The sequence below is a fragment of the Phyllobates terribilis genome, unplaced genomic scaffold, assembly GCF_046119375.1.
Source record: "Phyllobates terribilis strain yellow unplaced genomic scaffold, ASM4611937v1 Scaffold_8__6_contigs__length_399053987, whole genome shotgun sequence".
Classification (NCBI taxonomy): Eukaryota; Metazoa; Chordata; class Amphibia; order Anura; family Dendrobatidae; genus Phyllobates; species Phyllobates terribilis.
In genome coordinates this window covers 366,188,733-366,210,301 of record NW_027362768.1, presented here as the reverse complement: position 1 = coordinate 366,210,301, position 21,569 = coordinate 366,188,733, and the positions used below count along the sequence as shown (strand labels likewise).

The window sequence follows — 21,569 nt, the reverse complement described above, 5'->3', positions numbered from 1 at the left end:
GATATGACCCCTTCTTCATTGTATGTAACTCTAGCCATCTAAGCCAAGGGGGCGTGGTTCAGCTAAAAAAACCTAGATTTATATATAGGGAAGAAGGGGCCATATGTCAGGAACGGAGAAGAGCAGGAGCAAAGGAAAAACATCGCCGGCTTCAGGTAAAAAAAAATTCTAATTTATGGCAAGTGACAGGTCCCCTTTAAGTACTGATATATATATAGAAACAATGTAAAATGATGATGGATGATCTTATAATCTTTCATATATCAATCAAGAACAAAGCACAAAGCGATCATACACACTAAATATCCTGACACACATCGCCATCTGGAGTTCACCATGGGAATAAAAAGCATTTCATAAGCAGGATCTATAGTCACTGCTGTGCAACAATGTAAAAGTATTGGATTCATCTGTTATCTCCTACTGTAATGTGTCACACATTACATTATTCCATGTAATATAAGAATGGAAACCCCAACGTATACCCTATGAATGTAATCCAAAGGACACTAAGTAATGTAATGTATGTACACAGTGACTGTACCAGCAGAATAGTGAGTGCAGCTCTGGAGTATAATACAGGATGTAACTCTGGATCAGTACAGGATCAGTAATGTAATGTATGTACACAGTGACTGCACCAGCAGAATAGTGAGTGCAGCTCTGGAGTATAATACAGGATGTAACTGAGGATCAGTAATGTAATCTATGTACACAGTGACTGCACCAGCAGAATAGTGAGTGCAGCTCTGGAGTATAATGCAGGATGTAACTCTGGATCAGTACAGGATAAGTAATGTAATGTATGTACACAGTGACTGCACCAGCAGAATAGTGAGTGCAGCTCTGGAGTATAATACAGGATGTAGCTCAGGATCAGTAATGTAATCTATGTACACAGTGACTGCACCAGCAGAATAGTGAGTGCAGCTCTGGAGTATAATACAGGATGTAACTCTGGATCAGTACAGGATAAGTAATGTAATGTGTAACGGGTCTGGGAGGTGGAACCTCAGAGCAACTATACAAAGGGGCAGTCCTTGTAAGGAAGCGGGTGGCTCCCAGGGAAGGCAGGCAGGTAGTCATGGCAAGTGACAGGGACAGTCTCTGGGTAGAAGAGCAGGAGGTCACGGCAAGTGACGGGGACAGTCTCTGGGCAGAAGGGCAGGAGGTCACGGCAAGTGACGGGGACAGTCTCTTGACAGGCGGATGGTCACGGCAAGTGACAGCAGGGTAAGAGTCTCTAGACTGGCAGGTGGTCACGGGAGGTGACGGCTGAGCCTCCAGGTAGGCTAGCAGGCAGGTAGCAGGTAGGCGCTCCCAGGTGAGCGGGCAAGAGTCTCTGGACAGGCAGGTGGTCACGGCAAGTGACGGCAGAGCCTCCAGGTAGGCTAGCAGACAGGTAGCAGGTGAGTGCTCCCAGGTGAGCGGGCAAGAGTCTCTGGACAGGCAGGTGGTCACGGCAAGTGACGGCAGAGCCTCCAGGTAGGCTAGCAGGCAGGTAGCAGGTGAGCGCTCCCAGGTGAGCGGGCAAGAGTCTCTGGACAGGCAGGAGGTCACGGCAAGTGACGGCAGAGCCTCCAGGTAGGCTAGCAGGCAGGTAGCAGGTGAGCGCTCCCAGGTGAGCGGGCGGGCAGATCCATAGACAGACTGACAGGTGTTGGAAGGCAGACTGTCGGACCGCAGGAATGTAAGCAGATAGACAAGTATCAGGCAGGTATCAAGCAGGAATCTGGCAGGTAACTGGCAGGTATCTGGTAACGGGACCTGAGGGCTGAAGCAGAGTGATAGGCTATGCAACAACATTGCTCGGGCACCTCCATTTTGGAGGAGGTGCCTTATATATGGTGAGATCCTCCGGCCATTGGCCGGGGACTCCTTAGGACGGCGCGCGCGGCCCCTTTAAGAGAGGGGGAGCGCGCGCGCCCTAAGCACAGTGGCCGGGAAGCAGCACGCGCTGCCAGCAGAGCGGGAGGAAGACGCCGGGCACGGAGCGGAGAGGTGAGGGGAACAGCGTCCCTGCCTAGCAGGAGGCAGGGACTCCGACGCTACAGTATCCCCCCCTTTAGGCCCCCCCTTTTTAAGCCAGACAGAAATTTATCAAGGATGAGAGGGGCATGGATGTTCTCCCGGGGCTCCCATGTTCTCTCCTCAGGACCAAACCCCTTCCAATCCACTAGGAAAAAGGATTTTCCTCTTACCCTTTTGGTGGCTAGAATGTTCTCTACCTCAAACTCGTTTTCAGCGGAAACCGGAGCAGGAGGCGTACCTGTAGACTTGGAAAAAGAGTTAAGTACCACGGGTTTGAGTAGAGATACATGGAAGGAGTTAGGAATCCGCAAATTGGCCGGGAGTTTCAATTTATAGGCCACCGGATTGATCTGTTTGATAACTTCCAGTGGGCCGATGAACCGAGGCCCTAACTTGTAGGAAGGAATCTTGAGCCGGACATATTTGGACGAGAGCCAGACCTTATCTCCAGGACGGAATTATGGTGGATCCAGACGTCTTTTGTCAGCCTGTTTTTTCATCCGCTCGGATGACTGAAGAAGTGTGGATCTGGTACTCTCCCAAATGGAGGAAAATTAGTTAACGAGAGATTCCGCAGCCGGATTGTCCACCGAAGCGGAGACGGGAAACGGGATCCGAGGATGCTGACCGAAGACTACAAAAAACGGGGATTTGGAGGAAGATTCGCTCTCGTGATTATTGTAAGAAAATTCGGCCCACGGTAAAAGATCCACCCAGTCAGAATGGTGAGCATTAACAAAGTGCCGGAGGTAACTGGTTAAAATTTGGTTGATCCGTTCTACTTGGCCATTGGACTGTGGGTGATAAGCAGAAGAAAAGTCCAAGGTGACCCCCAGCAGTTTACACATGGCTCGCCAAAAACGAGAGGTGAACTGAACCCCTCGGTCGGATACGATGTGGAGAGGAAGACCATGAAGACGGAAGACATGATGAATAAAGTCTTTAGCTAACTCTGATGCAGACGGGAGACCCGGCAGGGGAATAAAGTGAGCCATTTTGGAAAAGCGGTCAGCGACCACCCATATGACCGTACAACCGGCAGAGGCAGGGAGGTCCGTAATAAAGTCCATAGCTATATGCTGCCACGGGGCAGCAGGTACAGGAAGAGGAAGGAGACGGCCGGCTGGCAGATGTCTCGGAACCTTGTTGCGGGCGCAGGACACACAGGCTGAAACAAAGTCTATTACGTCCTTGTGCAGGGTAGGCCACCAGTAATGCCGGGAAATAAGCTGGAGGGCCTTTTTCTGACCAGCATGGCCAGCTAGCTTGGACGAGTGTCCCCAGTGTAGAACCTTCTCACGATCAGGAACAGATACGAACGTCTTACCGGGTGGAAGACGATTTAGATTCACGGGGGCCACCTGCATTACTTTGGCGGGGTCGATGATGTGTTTAGGCTCCTCCTCAAGATCAGAGACCAAAAAGGATCGGGATAAAGCATCAGCTTTGATGTTTTTGTCAGCCGGGCGAAAATGAAGAATGAAATTAAAGCGGGCGAAGAACAAGGACCACCGGACTTGGCGCGGGTTAAGTCTCTGGGCGCTCTGGAGGTAAGCCAAGTTCTTGAGGTCCGTGTAAATTATTACCGGGTGAAGAGCCCCCTCGAGCAGGTAACGCCACTCCTCCAGTGCCAGCTTAATGGCCAACAATTCTCGGTCTCCTATAGAATAATTGCGCTCAGAAGAGGAGAAGAGTTTGGAGAAGAAGCCGTAGGTTACCCATTCTTCCGGAAGACGACTTTTGGGTAAGTACTGCTCCGGCTCCGGAGGAGGAAGCGTCGACTTCTAGAAAGAATTGTTTGTTGCCGTCCGGACGATGCAGCACAGGGGCGGAGGAAAAAGCTCTTTCAAGGAAAGGAAGGCCTCCTCTGCTTCGGGCGGCCATTCTCTGGGATTAGCGCCCTTACGGGTGAGCGCCGAGATAGGGGCAGTCCGGGAAGAGAAGTGCGGAATGAAGAGGCGGTAGTAGTTGGCGAAGCCCAGGAACCGCTGAATAGCCTTCAACCCCTCTGGTCGGGGCCACTTCTGGATGGCAGACAGTTTCTCAGGGTCCATTTGTAGGCCGGTCTGAGAGATTATGTAGCCCAGAAACGGAAGCGAGGTCTGCTCAAAAAGGCACTTCTCATATTTAGCGTAGAGGTGGTTCTGCCTGAGCCTGAGCAGGACCTGACGAACATCCCTCCGGTGAGTGAGAAGATCCGGAGAGAAGACCAAGATGTCGTCCAGGTACACCACCACGCAGGAGTAGAGAAGGTCACGGAAGATGTCATTGACCAACTCTTGAAAGACGGCGGGAGCGTTACAGAGACCGAAGGGCATTACAAGGTATTCATAGTGGCCGCCCCGGGTGTTGAATGCCGTCTTCCATTCATCCCCCTGACGGATACGGACCAGATTATACGCCCCACGAAGGTCCAGCTTGGTGAAGATTCTAGCCCCCCTCAGACGGTCAAATAATTCAGGAATGAGTGGAAGGGGGTATTTATTCTTCACTGTGATCTGGTTAAGGCCTCTATAGTCTATACAGGGACGGAGTGAGCCGTCCTTCTTTTTGACGAAGAAGAAGCCTGCTCCCTCCGGGGAGGTAGATTTCCGGATAAATCCCCGGGCCAGATTCTCCTCAATATATTCAGACATGGACCGGGTCTCAGCAGCGGACAAAGGGTAAATACGCCCACGGGGAGGAGTAGCGCCGGGCATCAGGTCAATTGGGCAGTCGTATGGTCTATGAGGGGGTAATGTCTCTGCCTCTCTTTTATTAAAAACGTCCGCAAAAGACCAATAGGGAACCGGTAGGCCGGGTAGATTGGCTGGGGTAGGAGAAGGACGAGCAGGATGAACGGGAACTAAACAAGTCTTATGGCAGTCCTGTCCCCAGCGAAGAACTTCTCCGGTCTGCCATTCAAGCACGGGTGCGTGTTTCTGGAGCCAAGGTAGGCCTAGCAAGAGGGCGTGAGAGAGTCCAGGCAGAACATGAAAGAAGATGCTCTCAGAGTGCAGCATTCCCACCGGCAAAGTTATGGATTCGGTGATGAGTTGGATGGGATGAGGTAAGAGGCCCCCATCCACGGCGGCGACAGATAACGGTACAGCCAGAGGTTTGGTGGGAATGCGGTATTTCTCTACCAGGGACTGAGAAATGAGATTTCCGGCAGCTCCAGAGTCAAGTTGAGCCAGTTCAAAATAACGGTTCTCCCCGCAGATGATAAAGACCGACAGCATTAGAGATGGAGAGGGTTTATTTCTGTCTAGGGCGACCTCTCTGAGCGACCCTAGACACAGGCGTTTCCCGACCTCTCCGGGCAGGAACGGATCCGGTGCTCCTTACTGCTACAGTAGAAGCAGCTTCCCTCGGCACGGCGTAATTCTTGACGGGTCTTGACCATCTTGGTCTGGTCGACCTGCATAGGTTCGGGTGAGTGCGCCGAGGGAGTAACGGAGGAAGTGACGGGTCTCTGGAAGGTAGGGGCAAGGCGTGGAAACCTCCTCTCACGGGTGGCCTCTTTGGTGCGCTCCTGGAACCGGATGTCAATCCGGGTGGCAAGTGTAATTAACTCGTCGAGAGTGGTAGGAATGTCCCGACCGGCAAGTTCATCTTTAATACGGCCGGACAGACCCTCCCAGAAGACGGACACCAGGGCGTCGTTATCCCAGGCAAGCTCCGAAGCAAGGGTACGGAACTGTATGGCATATTGACCCACGGTGAGACTTCCTTGGCAGAGGCGTAGCAGAGATGAGGCGGATGAGGTCCTCCGTACAGGTTCGTCGAAGACCTTCCGGAAAGTCGTGAGAAAGGATGGCAGGTTGGACACCAGGGGGTCTCCTCTCTCCCATAGAGGATTTAACCAAGCCAGCGCCTCTCCGGTGAGATGGAACATGATGAAGGCTACTTTGGCTCGGTCGGTGGAAAACTGGTGTGCCAACAGTTCGAAGTGCAGAGTGCACAGGTTAATGAAGCCCCGTGCCTGTCCGGGATCTCCGCCAAAACGAGGCGGGGCGGTGAGGCGAGGACCGGGAAGAGTTGCCATGGAATTGATGGGCAGCGGTGCTGCCGGGGTAGCAGTCGTGCTACTGGAAGCAGGTCCCGAAGAGGTAGTCAGTGTGTCCAGGCGGGAGTTAACACTACGCAGGTGGCTCAGGATGGACTCCTGTTGGGACCTCTGACAGAAAAGTTCATGACATAGGTCCGAGAGCGAGGGAGCTTGGGTGCCACCGGGTTCCATGGCCCGAGCAAACTGTAACGGGTCTGGGAGGTGGAACCTCAAAGGGGCAGTCCTTGTAAGGAAGCGGGTGGCTCCCAGGGAAGGCTGGCAGGTAGTCACGGCAAGTGACAGGGACAGTCTCTGGGTAGAAGGGCAGGAGGTCACGGCAAGTGACCGGGACAGTCTCTTGACAGGCGGATGGTCACGGCAAGTGACAGCAGGGTAAGAGTCTCTAGACTGGCAGGTGGTCACGGCAGGTGACGGCTGAGCCTCCAGGTAGGCTAGCAGGCAGGTAGCAGGTGAGCGCTCCCAGGTGAGCGGGCAAAAGTCTCTGGACAGGCAGGTGGTCACGGCAAGTGACGGCAGAGCCTCCAGGTAGGCTAGCAGGCAGGTAGCAGGTGAGCGCTCCCAGGTGAGCGGGCAAGAGTCTCTGGACAGGCAGGTGGTCACGGCAAGTGACGGCAGAGCCTCCAGGTAGGCTAGCAGGCAGGTAGCAGGTGAGCGCTCCCAGGTGAGCGGACGGGCAGATCCATAGACAGACTGACAGGTGTTGGAAGGCAGACTGTCGGACCGCAGGAATGCAAGCAGATAGACAGGTATCAGGCAGGAATCAAGCAGGAATCTGGCAGGTAACTGGCAGGTATCTGGTAACGGGACCTAAGGGCTGAAGCAGAGTTGAAAGGCTTTGCAACAACATTGCTCGGGCACCTCCATTTTGGAGGAGGTGCCTTATATATGGTGAGGTCCTCCAGCCATTGGCCGGGGACTCCTTAGGACGACGCGCGCGGCCCCTTTAAGAGAGGGGAAGCGTGCGTGCGCGCCTTAAGCACAGAGGCCGGGAAGCAGCGCGTGCTGCCAGCAGAGCGGGAGGAAGCCGCCGGGCACAGAGCGGAGAGGTGAGGGGAACGGCGTCTCTGCCTAGCAGGAGGCAGGGACGCCGACGCTACATAATGTATGTACACAGTGACTACACCAGCAGAATAGTGAGTGCTGCTCTGATCAGCTGTTGCTGACTGTGGTGATTGCGGGTGTGGTGGCTGCAGATCCTGCTGTGTGCTCCAGCTCTCCTGAGAACCAACACCTCTCCACCTGGGGATCTGCTCTCTCTCCTACCCAGAGAGGGAGTGGGTTTCCTGGGATGAGTGATGGAGCCAAGTCTCAGGCTTCTGCTTCCCGAACCAGGCCGGCGGGGGGCAGAAGAAACCAGCAACCGGCCTGCACATCGGAGGACTCGGGGGTGAGACGCTCCACCAGGAGTCGCAGCAATGTGGCTCCTACTCCCCCCGGGACTGTGGAGACTCCCAGAAGCCGCAAGGCTTCCAACATGGAGGAAAAGCCTGACAGCAGCATGCATGATGGCGCTCCTTCCGGAGGAAAGCTGAGTGCTCACGGAGGTGAGGCCGACCTCACTGAGGGGGGTTTGGGGCTGCAGGGACCCTGGGAGTCTGTGTCCACCTATGCCTCCCGGGTCATGATCCACCTCTGTGAGTATGAAGATGCAAGTAAGCTGGTCAGGAGGCTTCAGGAGGAGCTGCACTGCACAAGCACAAAAGCTGCGGGGGCCTCCAAACAGAGGAAAACTAAACTCCAGGCGGAGGTAAAGAGGCTAACATCTGAAATTAATGTGCTGGAACTTAGGAAAGCCACCATCAGGGAGCAGAGTGGTCCTTTTAAGGAAAAACTAATTAATGAAGACCGCTTCAGAGAAATGGCTGATACCAGAGAGCAAAGGCAGATGGGGCTGCAGCCTGAGAGCCAGGTGGATGATGAGAGTGATGATGACCAGCAGGAAGCCCCACCTGGCCGCCTGCAAAGTCACCCGCAGGCCACGTGCAGCGAGCTACCTGCAGGACAGGCGACAGTGACATCCGGTCGCAGTTCTGCCGGCTCTGGGGAGGACAGTGACAACAGCGGCCAGGGAGGGACTCTAGTGGCGGAAATAAAGCTCCTGGAGTCCCCAGTGTGCCTCCAAAACTTCCATCTTGGTGATGATTTACCAGAAGAGGCACCTGGGGTCCACAAAAAGGCTAAGAAGATCAAGCCAAAGCTGCAGGAAGCGGTAAGATACGTATATGCCCCCCTCCCTGTACCCCCTGAGTCGGTGGCAGGCTCAGCTCGCTGTATAAGCCCTGTTGCCCAGCCCAGCCCGGGTTCTGCTGTGGATCCGGTGCAAAGGCGCGGGGAGGTTGCACAGCGTGGTAGTGAGGCGCAGAGCTCCGTCTCTGCTTGTAGTAGCGGGGACGTAGCAGGAGGTGCATCAGCCGAGAGGCTGGACAGTGAGGGCGGCCCGGCGGCAAGCATTCGGTCAGGCCACGATGCTGTGGTGCGCTCCTCAGTGGGAGGGGGGAGTGGCCCGGTGTCGGGGGCAGCTTCGGTAGCCTCAGCATGCTGTTGCCGCTGATCACTTAGTTGAGAAGCGGTGGCAGTGTAAGGGGGCTGCTGAGGCTGAAAGTTCCAGTCCTCCCACAAAAGTGCTATTTTGTGTTGGCGTCGCTGGTCTGGAAGATCTTGATGCTAAAGATCAGCGGCGCCTCACAGCAGCTAAAGATCAGCGCCGCATTATACCGAATGCCAAACAGAAATTACCGACTGATGATGAGGAGGGCACTCACAAGACCAGGGGTGAGGTCGCCTCCAGTTCTATGGGGGTGACTGAGCCCCTTGTGCCTGATGATGCGGAGGTCAAAATGTCATCCACCATTGTTACTGGTCCAGCAGGAATGAATGTGGTGGTGGGTGTGAATGAGGCCAATTCATTGTCTAGTGGTGTGGTTGCTGGTTTGGTGGAGGGTGAGATGGAGGTGGGTAATAGTGATGCTGTTGGGGCTGATGTGGTCACTGGTCCGGTTGCCCCCCCGGTGGTGGCAACACCTGTCCAGAGTTATGCCAGTGTCACCTCCGGGGCAAATAGGGCATCCTCCTCGTCTCTGGGCTTTGGGGACAGCATGTTGCAACGGAGCCTTCTGGAGGCTCTAAAGAAGGGGGAGAGATCACTAATGGTAGAGGGTCGAGAGGTTGATCTATCCTTCTGAATAGAGAGGCATGGCCTCGGGGCCTTCCGAGAGCAAAAAGGGGGGGATACAGTGTGGTCCCTCCCAACAGCCGGGCCAGGTAGTGTGCTTAGGAATGTGGTCCGTCTTCGGTGGAGGGGCAGTGATGCATGTCCTCCAAGGTCTAAAGTTGTGGAGCTCCTGCTGAGGATGGGCTTCAAGGCGATTGACATCTACGCCTTGATACATCCCTATTCCACGACTGAGTTTGATGTCAGCTTTGTTCGGCTCGAGGGGCTTGAGCTCTTCAGGACGAATTATGAGTTGGCAAAAAATGAGCCCGGCAGGGGAGACTTTGCCGTTCAGGCAGTGTCTCGCCAAAACCAGATCAAGAAAGTGACCGTGATGACTCGTAACGAGTCGCTTTCTTGTTATGACATCATGACGTGGCTTGGTCGGTATGGAGAGGTGGTGGAGATGCCAAAGAAAAACCGCGACGAGTTTGGTACCTGGTCAGGGGCCTGGATGTTTACGGTAAAACTTAAGCGTTCAGGTGGTACGGTTGCCCACATTCCATCATCTGCCTTCCTGGGTAGGGATCGTATCCTGGTCTTCTACCAGGGGCAACCGAAGCTCTGTCACAGGTGCGGCGACCCCACACACTTAAGTGCAAACTGCACTGTGCAGAAATGTGCGTTGTGTGGGGGTGTCGGCCATCTTGCTGCCTCTTGTGTGGAGATTAGGTGCCACCTGTGTGGTGAGTTAGGTCACCCATTCAGCCGTTGTCCTCGCTCCTTCGCTAATGCAGTCGAGACCCCGGTGGGAGAAAGCCGTGAGGTCGATTCTGCTGGGGAGGGGACTAGCAGGGGTGGGGGAGCAGAGGGGCCAGGGAAGAAAAGCAATAAAAAAATGCCTGCCCAGCTGAGGCGTCTAGACAAGCGCAGACAGGAGAGGGAGCGGGACGAGCCCCAGACTACTGGGGCGGCCCCTGTCCTGGATGTCAGTGTTGCTGCTGAGGCCCCGAGGGATGATGAGTTGGATGAGGAGGTCAGAAGGCTCCACAGGGAGGAAACCGCCTCTGTCTCGGAATCCTCCCATTATGAAAGTATGGATGAGGATAATAAGCGGTGGCTAGAGAACAAGCGTAAGCTCGGCACCAAAAAGAAGAGAAAGATGGGAGATAAAACATCTTCTCCCTCTCTGACCAAGGTACATAAGGAAACTAAAACTGACTCCCCTCTGGTTGGTCTTTCTAACCGGTTCCAAGCCCTTGATAACATCTCTTCCTCTGAGGAGGAGGCTGAGGGTGAGGTTCCGGCTTCGGCGGAGCTTACAGGGGGCGCAGAGTCTCCTTCTCCTGGGGATGCAAGGTCCTTGGGTGGAGGGACTGGCCCAGAGTCCGGAGACGAGGACGAAAAAAGGAAAAATGTGGGAATGGACACCTCTGTGTCATTAAAGAGGGGGAAGGATTCCTCGTCTGAAGCAGAGGATAAGAGGAGTGAGAAGAAAAAAGCCATCTAACTCAATCACCAATGATGGCGGTACCCACTCCGTTGACGCTGGCGTCCATTAATGTCGCCAGCATTAAGTCAAATATGGCTAGATTTACAGCCTTTGATTTTCTCAGCCGGGTTGAAGCTGACATTTTCTTTTTGCAAGAGACCTGGCTGCCAAATATGGCAGAGGTGTTTATAGCTAAGAGGGAGTGGAGACTCGGGCCCTCCTATTGGTCTCTTGTGGCCGAGCCGTATAGCGGCGTGGCGGTCCCTTTTTCCGCACCGGTAGAATGCCGACGGGTTATTGAGTTAGAAATGGGGAGGTGCCTGATATTAGATGTCCTCATGAAGGGACAAGAGCTCCGGGTCATTAACATCTATGGTCCCCAATCTAAGTGGGACCGGAAGTGTCTCTTTATGAGGATCAATCCCTACCTTTTTACGAGTCGGCAGGTCGTCTTTGGAGGGGACTTTAACACTGTCACGAGGCCCCGGGACAGAGGAGGTTCCAGAGACAAGCTGACTTATGATAGCGTCGCCCTTAATAGTATAGCTAGTGAGGCTCGCCTGGTGGATGTCCACATCCGGCACACCGCAGGCCACGAGGGGTTCACCTATCATAGAGGTAACTGTAGGTCCAGGATAGACAGGTTTTATTTAAAGGAGGAAGCCGTCTCTTCAGCAGTATCTGTTGTTGAGGTGGAGTTCTCCGATCACTGTTTGATTTTGTTTTCTCTGAATGTTACAGAGACCCCCCCGGATGGGAAGAGGCTTTTGGAGGCTCAATTCATCTCTCTTGGAAGAAGCGGAGATAAGACAGACCTTTGAGGATTTTCTTCAGAGCCAGGTAGCCTCACTGGATCTTTGTAGTAGTAAGTCAGAGTGGTGGGAGATGTTCAAGAAAAGGGTGGTGAGATTCTTCCGCCAGCGCTCGAGCCTCAGGAGCCTGGACAGGTACCGCCTGTATCAGGGTCTGAGGAGGAAACTCGAGCATCTAGTCTCAACTGGAGGTAGCCGCGAGGAGATCTCCAGAGTGAAATCTTTGCTAATGAGGTGTCAGTATGATAGACACGCATCTTTGGTTTTTGAGAGGGATTACGGGAAGTACCGCTCGCCTGACCCTTACAGAAACTGCAAGATGTCAGTGAATAGTAAAGTTGTTACAGGACTGGTTGACACTGCGGGGTCCCTGAAAAGATCCAGATCAGGGATCCTGGAGGTCGTCAGATCCTTCTACTCGCACCTCTTGGGGAAGAGGGATCTGGATTGGGATGAGATGTCGGCTTTTCTGGCTGAAGATGTCCCCGAACCAGGGGTAGACCCCTCTCTTGGTGTTTTGACAGAGATGATCAGGGAAGAGGAAGTTAAGTTGGCGATTGAAGGGCTTGCCCTAAATAAATCTCCCGGTTCAGATGGCTTAACATCTGAATTCTATAAGACCTTTAAGGACACCTTGGTTCCCCTCTTGACTGAGGTATTCAATGAGTGTCTTTCCTCAGGCACTCTGCCAAAGTCAATGAGGAGGTCTGCCCTGATCATCTTGTCAAAGGGTAAGGACTCATGTTGCATTGAGAATTGGCGTCCCATAGCGCTTCTCAATGCAGACAGGAAGGTTTTGGCAAATGTGCTGTTTAATCGGCTGGTGAAATTTGTGCCTCGACTCCTTTCGGGAGCCCAGCATTGCTCTGCTCCGGGCTGCAGTACAATTAGTGCTGTACTCTGTGTCCGAGAGGCGGTGGAGCAGGGTAGGGCTGGCCACTGGAAGGGGTACATGCTGTCATTGGACCAGGCAAAAGCGTTTGATCGGGTTAATCATAAGTACCTCTGGTCTGTCCTTCTGAGGTATGGGGTTTCTTGATTGGCTTAAGACCTTGTACGCTGGGGCAGAGAGTTTCCCGCTTGTGAACGGTTGGATTGGCAGCTCTTTTGAGGTTGGATGTGGTGTTCGCCAGGGTTGTCCCTTGAGCCTGCTGCTGTACGTGTTTTCGATTGACCCACTTCTTAGGAGGTTGGAGCGTGGACCGTTGGCTGGGATCGGGATGGACCGGGCAGCACCGGAAGCCACTCTGAGAGTGGTGGCGTATGCCGATGACATCACCGTTTTTGTTTCCTCTGATGGGGAGGCAGAATGGCTGATGTCAGAGGTAAATCGCTACTCGGAGGCATTCGGGTCTAAGATCAACCGAGATAAGTGTGAGAGTCTCTGGCTGGGAGGAGGAGATCCTGGTTTTGATCTCCCGGACACCCTACCAGGACCGAAAGTCTCTTCAAAAGTTCTTGGCATTGAATTTGGCCAGGGGGATTACCCCAAACAAAATTGGGACAGCAGGCTAGAGATCGCCACTCAGAAGGTGAACCAATGGAAGGGTTGGTCTTTGACCCTAAGGGAAAGGGTAAACCTGATCAAAACTTACCTGCTCCCTTTGCTGATCTATTTGGGCAGTGTGTGCATCTTGCCGGAGCCTCTCTGGACTCGGGTCTACAGTTTGTTCTTCCAACTGTTATGGGGGAATAGACTGAACCTGGTCAAGAGGGAGGTTACTTACCATACGAGGAGACTAGGAGGGTTGGATATGGTCAATCCTGTGGTATTCCTTGTGAATACCTTCATTAAGATTAATATTGCAAACCTCTGGAAAGAGAGGGCTCCTCCGTGGGTATTCTCCTGTAAGGGATGGTTCCAGCCTTTCTTCCAGGAATGGGAGACAGAAGAGCAAGTGAAGGATCTACGCACACCGCATGGACATTTCCTGGCTTACGCTACAGTGGTTCTGAAGGTAATTCGCCGGTGGGGTCTGGGAATGTGGGAGGTCAGGACTCTGCCAATGAAGCTCCTTGACAAAAGGGTTCTGTTGACCCATTTTCAGAGGCCTCTGGCACTCAGCGATTGCCCAAGTCGGGATCTTGGGTGGGTCTCCATCTTTTGAATTGTATCAGGATCCCCTCGAAGTTTTGGGACTTGACTTAGCGCTGCTTCCATGGGAAACTGTGTGTGAGGGACAATCTGAAGTGTAGGAGCTCTGAGGACAGGAACTGTCCTCGGGAGCATTGTGGTACCATGCTTGAAAGCATGGACCACTTCCTGCTTCGTTGTCCCTTTAACACAGAGGTGTACAACAGGATGGGCGCCTCCATTGGCTTGCCCCGGCTGGCCTGTCTCTCTTATGTGGAATGGGCCTATGGAGCATTCGGGGACCTGGGTGGGTGCAGCTTATTTCTAGTTAGCGCAGTGGTTAGGTATCACACATGGAACGCACGGTGCTTAGTATCGACGCAACGGAAAATCCTCCCAGTGGACGATGTGTTTAGGACCATACTCGGTGACCTGGTGACGGTGCGTTCTCTGGAGTATGAGAGACTGGGTACACGAAGGGCCGCTCTCCTCTGGAGGGGCTTTTCTTTTTGTGTACCCTAGTCTGGTCATCTCCTCTCCTGGTGGTGGGCTGCTGCTGATACCATAGATTTTTGTTTTGTTTTGATCAGTAGACAGTGATGTAGGGCTGCAGGCACCGAACTTGGGCTTTGTCAGTTGTGGTTATTGTATTGTTTGTTATTGTATTGCTTGTTTCTGTATATATTGTATATAAGGATATGGATTTGGGTGTAGGTGTTAAGTTGGGTGGTGGGAAAAGGGGGTAGGTGAGTTCATCTTGTGGGTCTTTGGGACACTGATTATTTGGGTGAAAAACTGGCACTGCCTGATCTGGCCTATGGATGTTGGACATGGACTGAGGCATGAGATGCAGGACCAGCTCTCAGGTCAGTGCCGGGGTTGGGAATGGTGGGCTTGAGTGTGGGGTATTTTGTTTAGTATTGTATATATTTGTATAGTTAGTATTTATTTTATATTAATTAAAAAAAAAAGTTTATATATATTTGTCAGCTATTGTTTATTTTGTTTATTTTATTTATTGTTTGTGGTTATTATTTTCTTTGGTAACAGGACCAGAAGTCTGTAGTGTAAGTTCTTATTATTGTGTATATATGTATAATATGTCTGTGAGGAGAGAGGGAGCGGCTGGACCAGTTTCATTACATTGTTTATTTTCTGGTTATTAATTTTGTTATGTTTCTGTTATTATTATTGTTATGTTTTTCATTTTTATAATAAAAGATCTACAGGATGTAACTCAGGATCAGTACAAGATAAGTAATAATGCTATTAACCTGCAGATTAACCGCATATCTGTAGGTTAATATCGTTATTTGTGGTGACAGGTTCCTTTAATATTTCCACAGAGTGAACCAAGTATATATCAGAAATATCAGGCGAAACCTCCTTTGTGCAGCAGCGACCCCAAAGACAGGAGCGCATTTCATTCTTTCGGACTGTCAAAACAAAAAGATATTATTGAACAATTTGAGGAAAGCAAGAAACGAGCAAAAGAAAAGTATGAAAGGTTCGTTACAGAATCATGGGGAAAACGCCTGACATAAGTGCAAAGACGTATGAACACTGGCCTGTGTCAGAGGAAGAAAAATAATAATAGTTCTGAGTGAAGAAGGAAAGTTGATTCATGTTTTCTTTTTTGCCTCCTTAGCGAGCAGTTACATCAGCTGATCTGCAACATTCAAGGGACTTTGCAGGAGGTGAGAAATTATTTATAAACCCTAAAAATGGCATACAAATATTCACGTGAAACAAAACTAATGGATTTTATGTTTTTTTTTTTTTTTTTTCTCCAGCTGAAAGGACCATTTTTCAATATAGAGGAAAATATTAATTTAAGATGTCAGTCTATACTGGAAAGCATTAATGCTGTTTCGAAAGCGTGTGAGTTGTATTTCTCTTTTTCACCAAAAGAGGGCGCAAAAGTCCTGGGAATCAGAAGCAGTTAATAATGAGGCGGCTAGTGACAGCTAAGGGTTAATACAAGTTAATGGGGTGGTCTGGCTCCTAAAGTGTATTTTCTAAATACATATATAGAAATATAATATAAATAACAATCTAAAATATAATATAAATAGAAATTTCCTTATGTAAAAAAAAACTTGTAGAAAAAAAAAATTGTCAGCAGTCGGCATATTTTGAGAGTCATAACGTATTTATTTTTCTATTGATAGAATTGTGTCATCGGGGCTCGCTTTTGTTTTAATGTTTTTATCATCTCTATACAATTTTCTTATACTTTATTTTTTTAAATGATATGGCCAAAAAGCAGGATTTTTTTTTCCACCACTTTGGATGAACGTTTTGATACTTTATTAGATCGGACAATTATACGTGCGGTGATACCAAATATGTGTTTTTTTATTTCTTTTTTTTTTTATTTCCCTATTTGCATTTTGATAAAAGTTAAAATTAAAAATCGTATATTATATATATATATACATTAAAAATGTGTTTGTCTCATCCGTTCTAACTAAGCGACAAAACAACAAAAACAATAAAGATATAAAATAACGTTATATTAATTTCTTTCAGTCCAGGAAAAAATGTCATGCTATCATGAATCCTTGTTAAAAGTAATGCCTCTGAAATCGGATCTGGAACAAGCGATGTTGGACTTGGAAAAGAAAATCCATCTGGTGAGTCGGACGTGTTCATTTAAAATGATGAGACTGTGGATAATCATGCGAGCACCATAGATATAATCTATATAAAAACTGACATAGATTCTCCAATTAGATAAAAAAAAGTTCTAAAATTAAAATGAACGCATCTTACTAATATACTTTCATTTTTAATAGATCCGCCAGTCTGCCTCTCCTTGTGTCAGCACATGATGAAGGGGGCTGGCTGACCAACTCATTTCAATAGCTAAACCAGCCCCTTTGTCTGATTCTAAATTAATCCAATTAGTTGAGAATTTCTAGAATTTGTGGATCCTAGTGAATCCCAATTTTTTTGGGAGTTCAATTTCAGCAAATGCAAGGGAGACACACACGTCCTGAAGTCGTAGCATGTCTGCTTTAATCCTGTGATTGCGGTAGACTGGCAGCACAAGGTTGTCAATTTAAATTTTCAGTAGGAGTAACAGAGGAACGGCACAATACAGAGTTCGAATGAAAAAAACATTTAGTTTTAGTATATTACCGGGAATACAATTATTTGTAAAACACATATGGCCCTATTTAAAGGGGCTGTCCACTACTGGACAAGGCCTCATTAAAGGCTCCACTATGCTGCATAAAGTTTAAAAAAATCTACACTTACCTCCCGGACTCTGTGTCCCCTGTCGGTCTTCTGACATAAGGATAAAACATAGCTTTTATTCCATCCTTAAAGTCACGTTAATAAATAATAAAGAAATAATAAAAATAAATAAAATAATAAAGGGGGGAGAAAAGGGGGAGGGAACAATCACCCATACCTTTTTATCATTAATATTTCTCGCATGATAAAGGCCTATTATGGCAAAAACGTTGCATCGTCTTCCTCAATTTTGTATTTTCGCCATGTGATTTTAAGGATGGACTAAAAGCTACGTTTTATCCCTATATACATTTTCTTGTGCCTCTGAATTTTTGGAATCTTACTGCTTTTGGACCTTGTGGGGGGTCGCACTGAGTTTGCACGGACTTTGGCATGAGAATCGCCCACTGGACTCAGTAGGTCTTCTGACATAAGCATCATCACTTGGCTGCTGATTGACTATTCTACACCCCCGGGTATAGTTTGACCTAGGACAGTTTATCCTCCCGGGTATACTTGTGACGCCTCTTACTCGAAAAAGCCCTTTGGTCTACCCTGGGAGATGGGGGACTCGGAGTCGGGTCCTGTGATGTAGAGATGGGGGTGCAGCCATGCAGGGGTGGATTAAGAGTAGCAAGGGCCCCGGACAGTTTAGAGGGCGAGGGCCCCCTCACACACACACACCTGATTTATCACGTGACATCTCACATGAACCCCTGTAATAGATCATGTGATAGTTCACGTGAAATTAATTTGGCACAATATTAATTATAATATTTTTTTTAGGCTGTGTGCCCACTATGCGTTTTTTAAGCGTTTCCGCAGCGGCAATTCCGCTGCAGAAACGCTTAAAAAACGCTTGGTAGAAGGTCTGCCATGTTCCCCAATGATAATCTGCATGTGCTGTGCACATGCTGCGGAAATTTCCGCTGCGGATTATCATTGCGGAAAAATCCACAGCACTACCAATTATTTTGCGGAAGCGCGGCGCTTTCGCCGCCATTGACTTGCATTAGAACGCATGGAATCCGCATCTCTGTATCTGTAGATGCGGAATCCATGCGTTTCAATGTGCGGATGGTACCCGGGTGTGGAGGACAGGAGAATCTCCTCCGGACCCAGGTACCAAAGAACCTGTAAAAAAAGAATAAAATAAAAAATAAATATTATACTTACCTTCTGATGGCCCCCGGTGTCTTTATCCGATGCGTCCTGGCTTGCCGGCAGCTTGCGATGGTCTGAAAAGGACCTGCCGTGATGTCATTTAGTCATGTGACGGGTCACGCGACCGCTGACGTCGGCAGGCTATCAGAAGGTAAGTATATATTTTTTATTTTTTACCATTCTTTTACGGTCACACTATATAAATCCATGGTCGGGTGTCGGGGGCCGGTACCCCTCTTGCAGCCGGACTCCCTCTGAATATATCAGGCAGGTGAGGACAGGTGGCGTACTCCGCTCCGTCTGCATCCTGCCTGGGATCCATTTGCTGTGGAGCCACACTCTTAAGATCCGGGCCTTCTTGGTCCTGGTCCTTGGCCGGGTTGAGACATTCCCTGTCTGCAACCTGCCTCTCGTCCCAAGGCCGGAGTACGAGGGCTGTGTCTCTGACCTCTGCAGGCCCACACAGGGTCCACTATCAGGGTGGGAGATCACGACTTAAGAACAGTCAAGGACTTGACTAACCAAAGACCAAGAATCAAGATGACTTTTTATTAAATATGAAATTTAAAGTGTAACTAACTTGTAGGTCCTCCACCCTCACCCACTAACTGGTTCCCCTAACTCTTGGTTCCCCAGTCTCCCTGTAACCAGGGGAGCAGCACCTAGTGCATACTAGCTCCCTCTGGTGGAGAAATGTGGTGTTGGATGCAAAGGTTGGGTCACGACTATCACACTGTCCTTACTTCAGAGGAGGAACACTACACTCCATTAAAGAAGTGCAGCATCCCTGTGGCGGTCGAACCCTCAGGGGCGCCACATACTGTGGCCTGAGCCAAACTATACCTGGGTTTCATCTGGACAGGGGTTATTTTGGCCTGTTACACCGGCATTGCTCATCCGCTCTCAGCCTTGTGTCCTCTGCTGATCTACTTCCATAAACATTGTCAAGTCACCGCTGCTTGCAATCAGTGGCCGCTGCAGCAATCATTTTTTATATCAAGAGACCAGCGGGGGACACAAGTCTGAGAGCAGGGGAGCGGTAGGTAAGTATAGAGGTGAGAACATTGTTTATACAGCTCGGATATCATTGTAAAGGCTGCAGCCGATCAGTGGCCATGTGATGTTGCTTATGTCAGGAAACCGGTGGGGGACACAGGGCTGAGAGAGGAACAACAGCGCCGATTTGGGAGGTAAGTAAAGATTTATTGTTAACATCTGCAGAGCTCCTGTAGTGTACACCCTTTTAACTCACTTTGACCCTATCAATCCTACAAGTATATCACATATTTAGGAAAATTACACCTTGAATTAGCGTCCTGGCATCGGCTCACGCTTCTCCGACGCCTGTCCTGAAGGAAGCCACCTGAGATGCCTCTTATCTCGCACGGTTCTCCTCAATTTGCTGAGTGAACAAATGTCTATTTGTTGCGTCCGTGGCGTCTAGGATAACCCGTCTCTTTGTTTTTGTAGAAAGATGCCGAGATCACAGATATAAAATCCAACATACAGCTGCTTTTAATGGCCTCAGATTCCATAAAGTTACAGCAAAGCGAGAAGCACGTGGAGTTGTCAGAAAAATTAACGCAGTTGTCAGATTCCATGCGGTCATCAGAAGATAGAATACGAAACGAAATCCGTAAGAACAAACCGGAGCCGGTATATGATAGAAAAGACAAAACTACGCAGACCTCCCCGAGACGTGTGCAAGAACATGTCACACCCCAGCGTGAGGCTATATCCACCGGGTCTTCTCCTTCACCGGCCAATGCCCCTAGCACATGTGCCCCAATTAGCCAGCACCGAGGAAAGACACTTGTTAAAGAATTGAAAAGTAGAAAACCCTCCAATCTGACGCCCACCAGGGATTCTTTAGCTGATCAAGGAGTTTCCAATGATCAAAGGAGATGGAAAAATGCAATAAGTACGGATGATAAAGCTGTAACATCTGCACGTAATCTCCAGCAGTTATGTCAGGATGATAGCGGTACGTCGCTTCACCATGACAACTCACCTAGAAATACCAGTCTGCGTAATGAGAAGGAAAATCCAGTAATTATAAGTAGATTTAAGGGCAAAAATAATAGGATAAAAGCATATAAGCGTAGGAGAGGCCTGAAGAAGAAGGGAGCGAAGAGTGCCACCAGCTCTGACAACCCCAAACACGCACCTGGCAACGACCCTGTCAAAACCACCCAAGATTGCCTTACATTTTTCTCCTCTCAGAAATGTGGATCTTTATCTTTAGCTGTCACCCCCGCGCCTCTGAGGAAGACGCAGAAGAATAGCTTGAAATTTTCACTCCTTAGATCTCAGAAAATAATAGAACGACATGAAAAAGAAGCAGCGAGAGAGGGAGACGGGAGCAGATTTACCAAACTTGGACAATACGAGGCGTCCTCGCGGGACGGCAATAATCCGCATCGTGACACCGGCTCAGAGTGCGAAGAAGATAAAATGGTCTGGTTCCCATCCTCAAGTCCATTACACAGCGAAAGGTTGACACTTCCCGCCAAAAAGAAAGGACAGAAGGATCTTCTCACTTTCTTTTTTGATAGCAGTGACGATAGCGATTAAACAGAAAAAAAAGAGTCAACTTGACTTTGCTGAATAATTTCATATACCTTACAGGACAGGGGCTCTATAGCAAAGAGCTTGTAAGCACTGCGCTCCCTGCCTTGTAGACTGACCACCTTTAAAAGGGATGTCCGGGACTTTAACGGCCCATCCTTAGGAAAGGTCATCAATTTCTGATCTGTGGAGGTGCAACACCCGGACGATCAGCGTTCCTGGTATCAGCCAGGTACTGCATATAAATAGGGGGTGGAGATGTAGTACCTGGCTGCAGCCTCCATTCCGTCACTGGAGCTGTGCTGTGCAGCTCCATAATGGAGCAGTTCCTGATCCATCGGGGTGCCAGGTGTCGCTCCCCTACCGATCAGACATTGATGACCTATCCTAAGAATAGGCCTTCAATCTTGAAGTTGTAAAGTCGAAGACAACCCTTTTTAAAGGGTTATTCTAAAGTTAACACAAGCAACTTTGCAGTATTTTCGTTCCTTCGAACATTGAGGATTTTAAATTCAAAGTTTTATGCTTATTGCTTAGGTTACCGGACACTTCTGCACTCTATCAGCAGTGGTCGATCTTCTAGGAAAAAAAACACAATGTTTGCAAGCTCTTTTTCTGTACAGCTTGTAAGTGCTGCTCGTTAGCTGCCTGGATCATTGGATCGGACCAGCCTCAGTATCTCGGTTTTCCTCCGATATGGCAAAGGCCAATCTGCCCCTACCTGCATCATCAGAGACCACACAGTTCAGTTATATCACTAGTCCAAACTGTCAATCATTCAGGAGCACGCTGCTCCCCGGATAGCAGGAGGCTGGGGAGTACTGCGCTCCTGAACACAGAACATGACACAGCAACCTGACAATTCAGTTGCACATAGACTTTATATAACATAGACTTTTGTCACTTTATTTATAAAGTTTTGCTTGATAGATTAATAAAAGACAAAATAAAAAATTGGAATTCTTAGCTTTCTGTATTTTTAT

The 21,569-nt window shown here is 49.5% G+C and overlaps 1 protein-coding gene across 7 annotated transcripts in view; it reads left to right on the top strand.

The window, feature by feature from the left end:
• Positions 1–21,368, top strand: part of IHO1 (interactor of HORMAD1 1) — a 60,333-nt gene extending 38,965 nt beyond the window's left edge. For 6 of the 7 annotated variants that reach the window (XM_073644835.1, XM_073644833.1, XM_073644830.1 and 3 more), the window contains 5 exons: positions 14,958–15,118; positions 15,260–15,308; positions 15,405–15,492; positions 16,144–16,247; positions 19,489–21,368. In XM_073644835.1, coding sequence (XP_073500936.1) covers positions 14,958–15,118; positions 15,260–15,308; positions 15,405–15,492; positions 16,144–16,247; positions 19,489–20,592 — 1,506 coding nt within the window. In that variant the 3' untranslated portion in view covers positions 20,593–21,368. Of the gene's footprint in view, positions 1–11,469; positions 11,566–14,957; positions 15,119–15,259; positions 15,309–15,404; positions 15,493–16,143; positions 16,248–19,488 lie in introns of those variants that run through there. The other variant, XM_073644836.1, reaches the window with a different exon arrangement.
• The last annotated feature ends 201 nt before the right edge of the window (positions 21,369–21,569 follow it).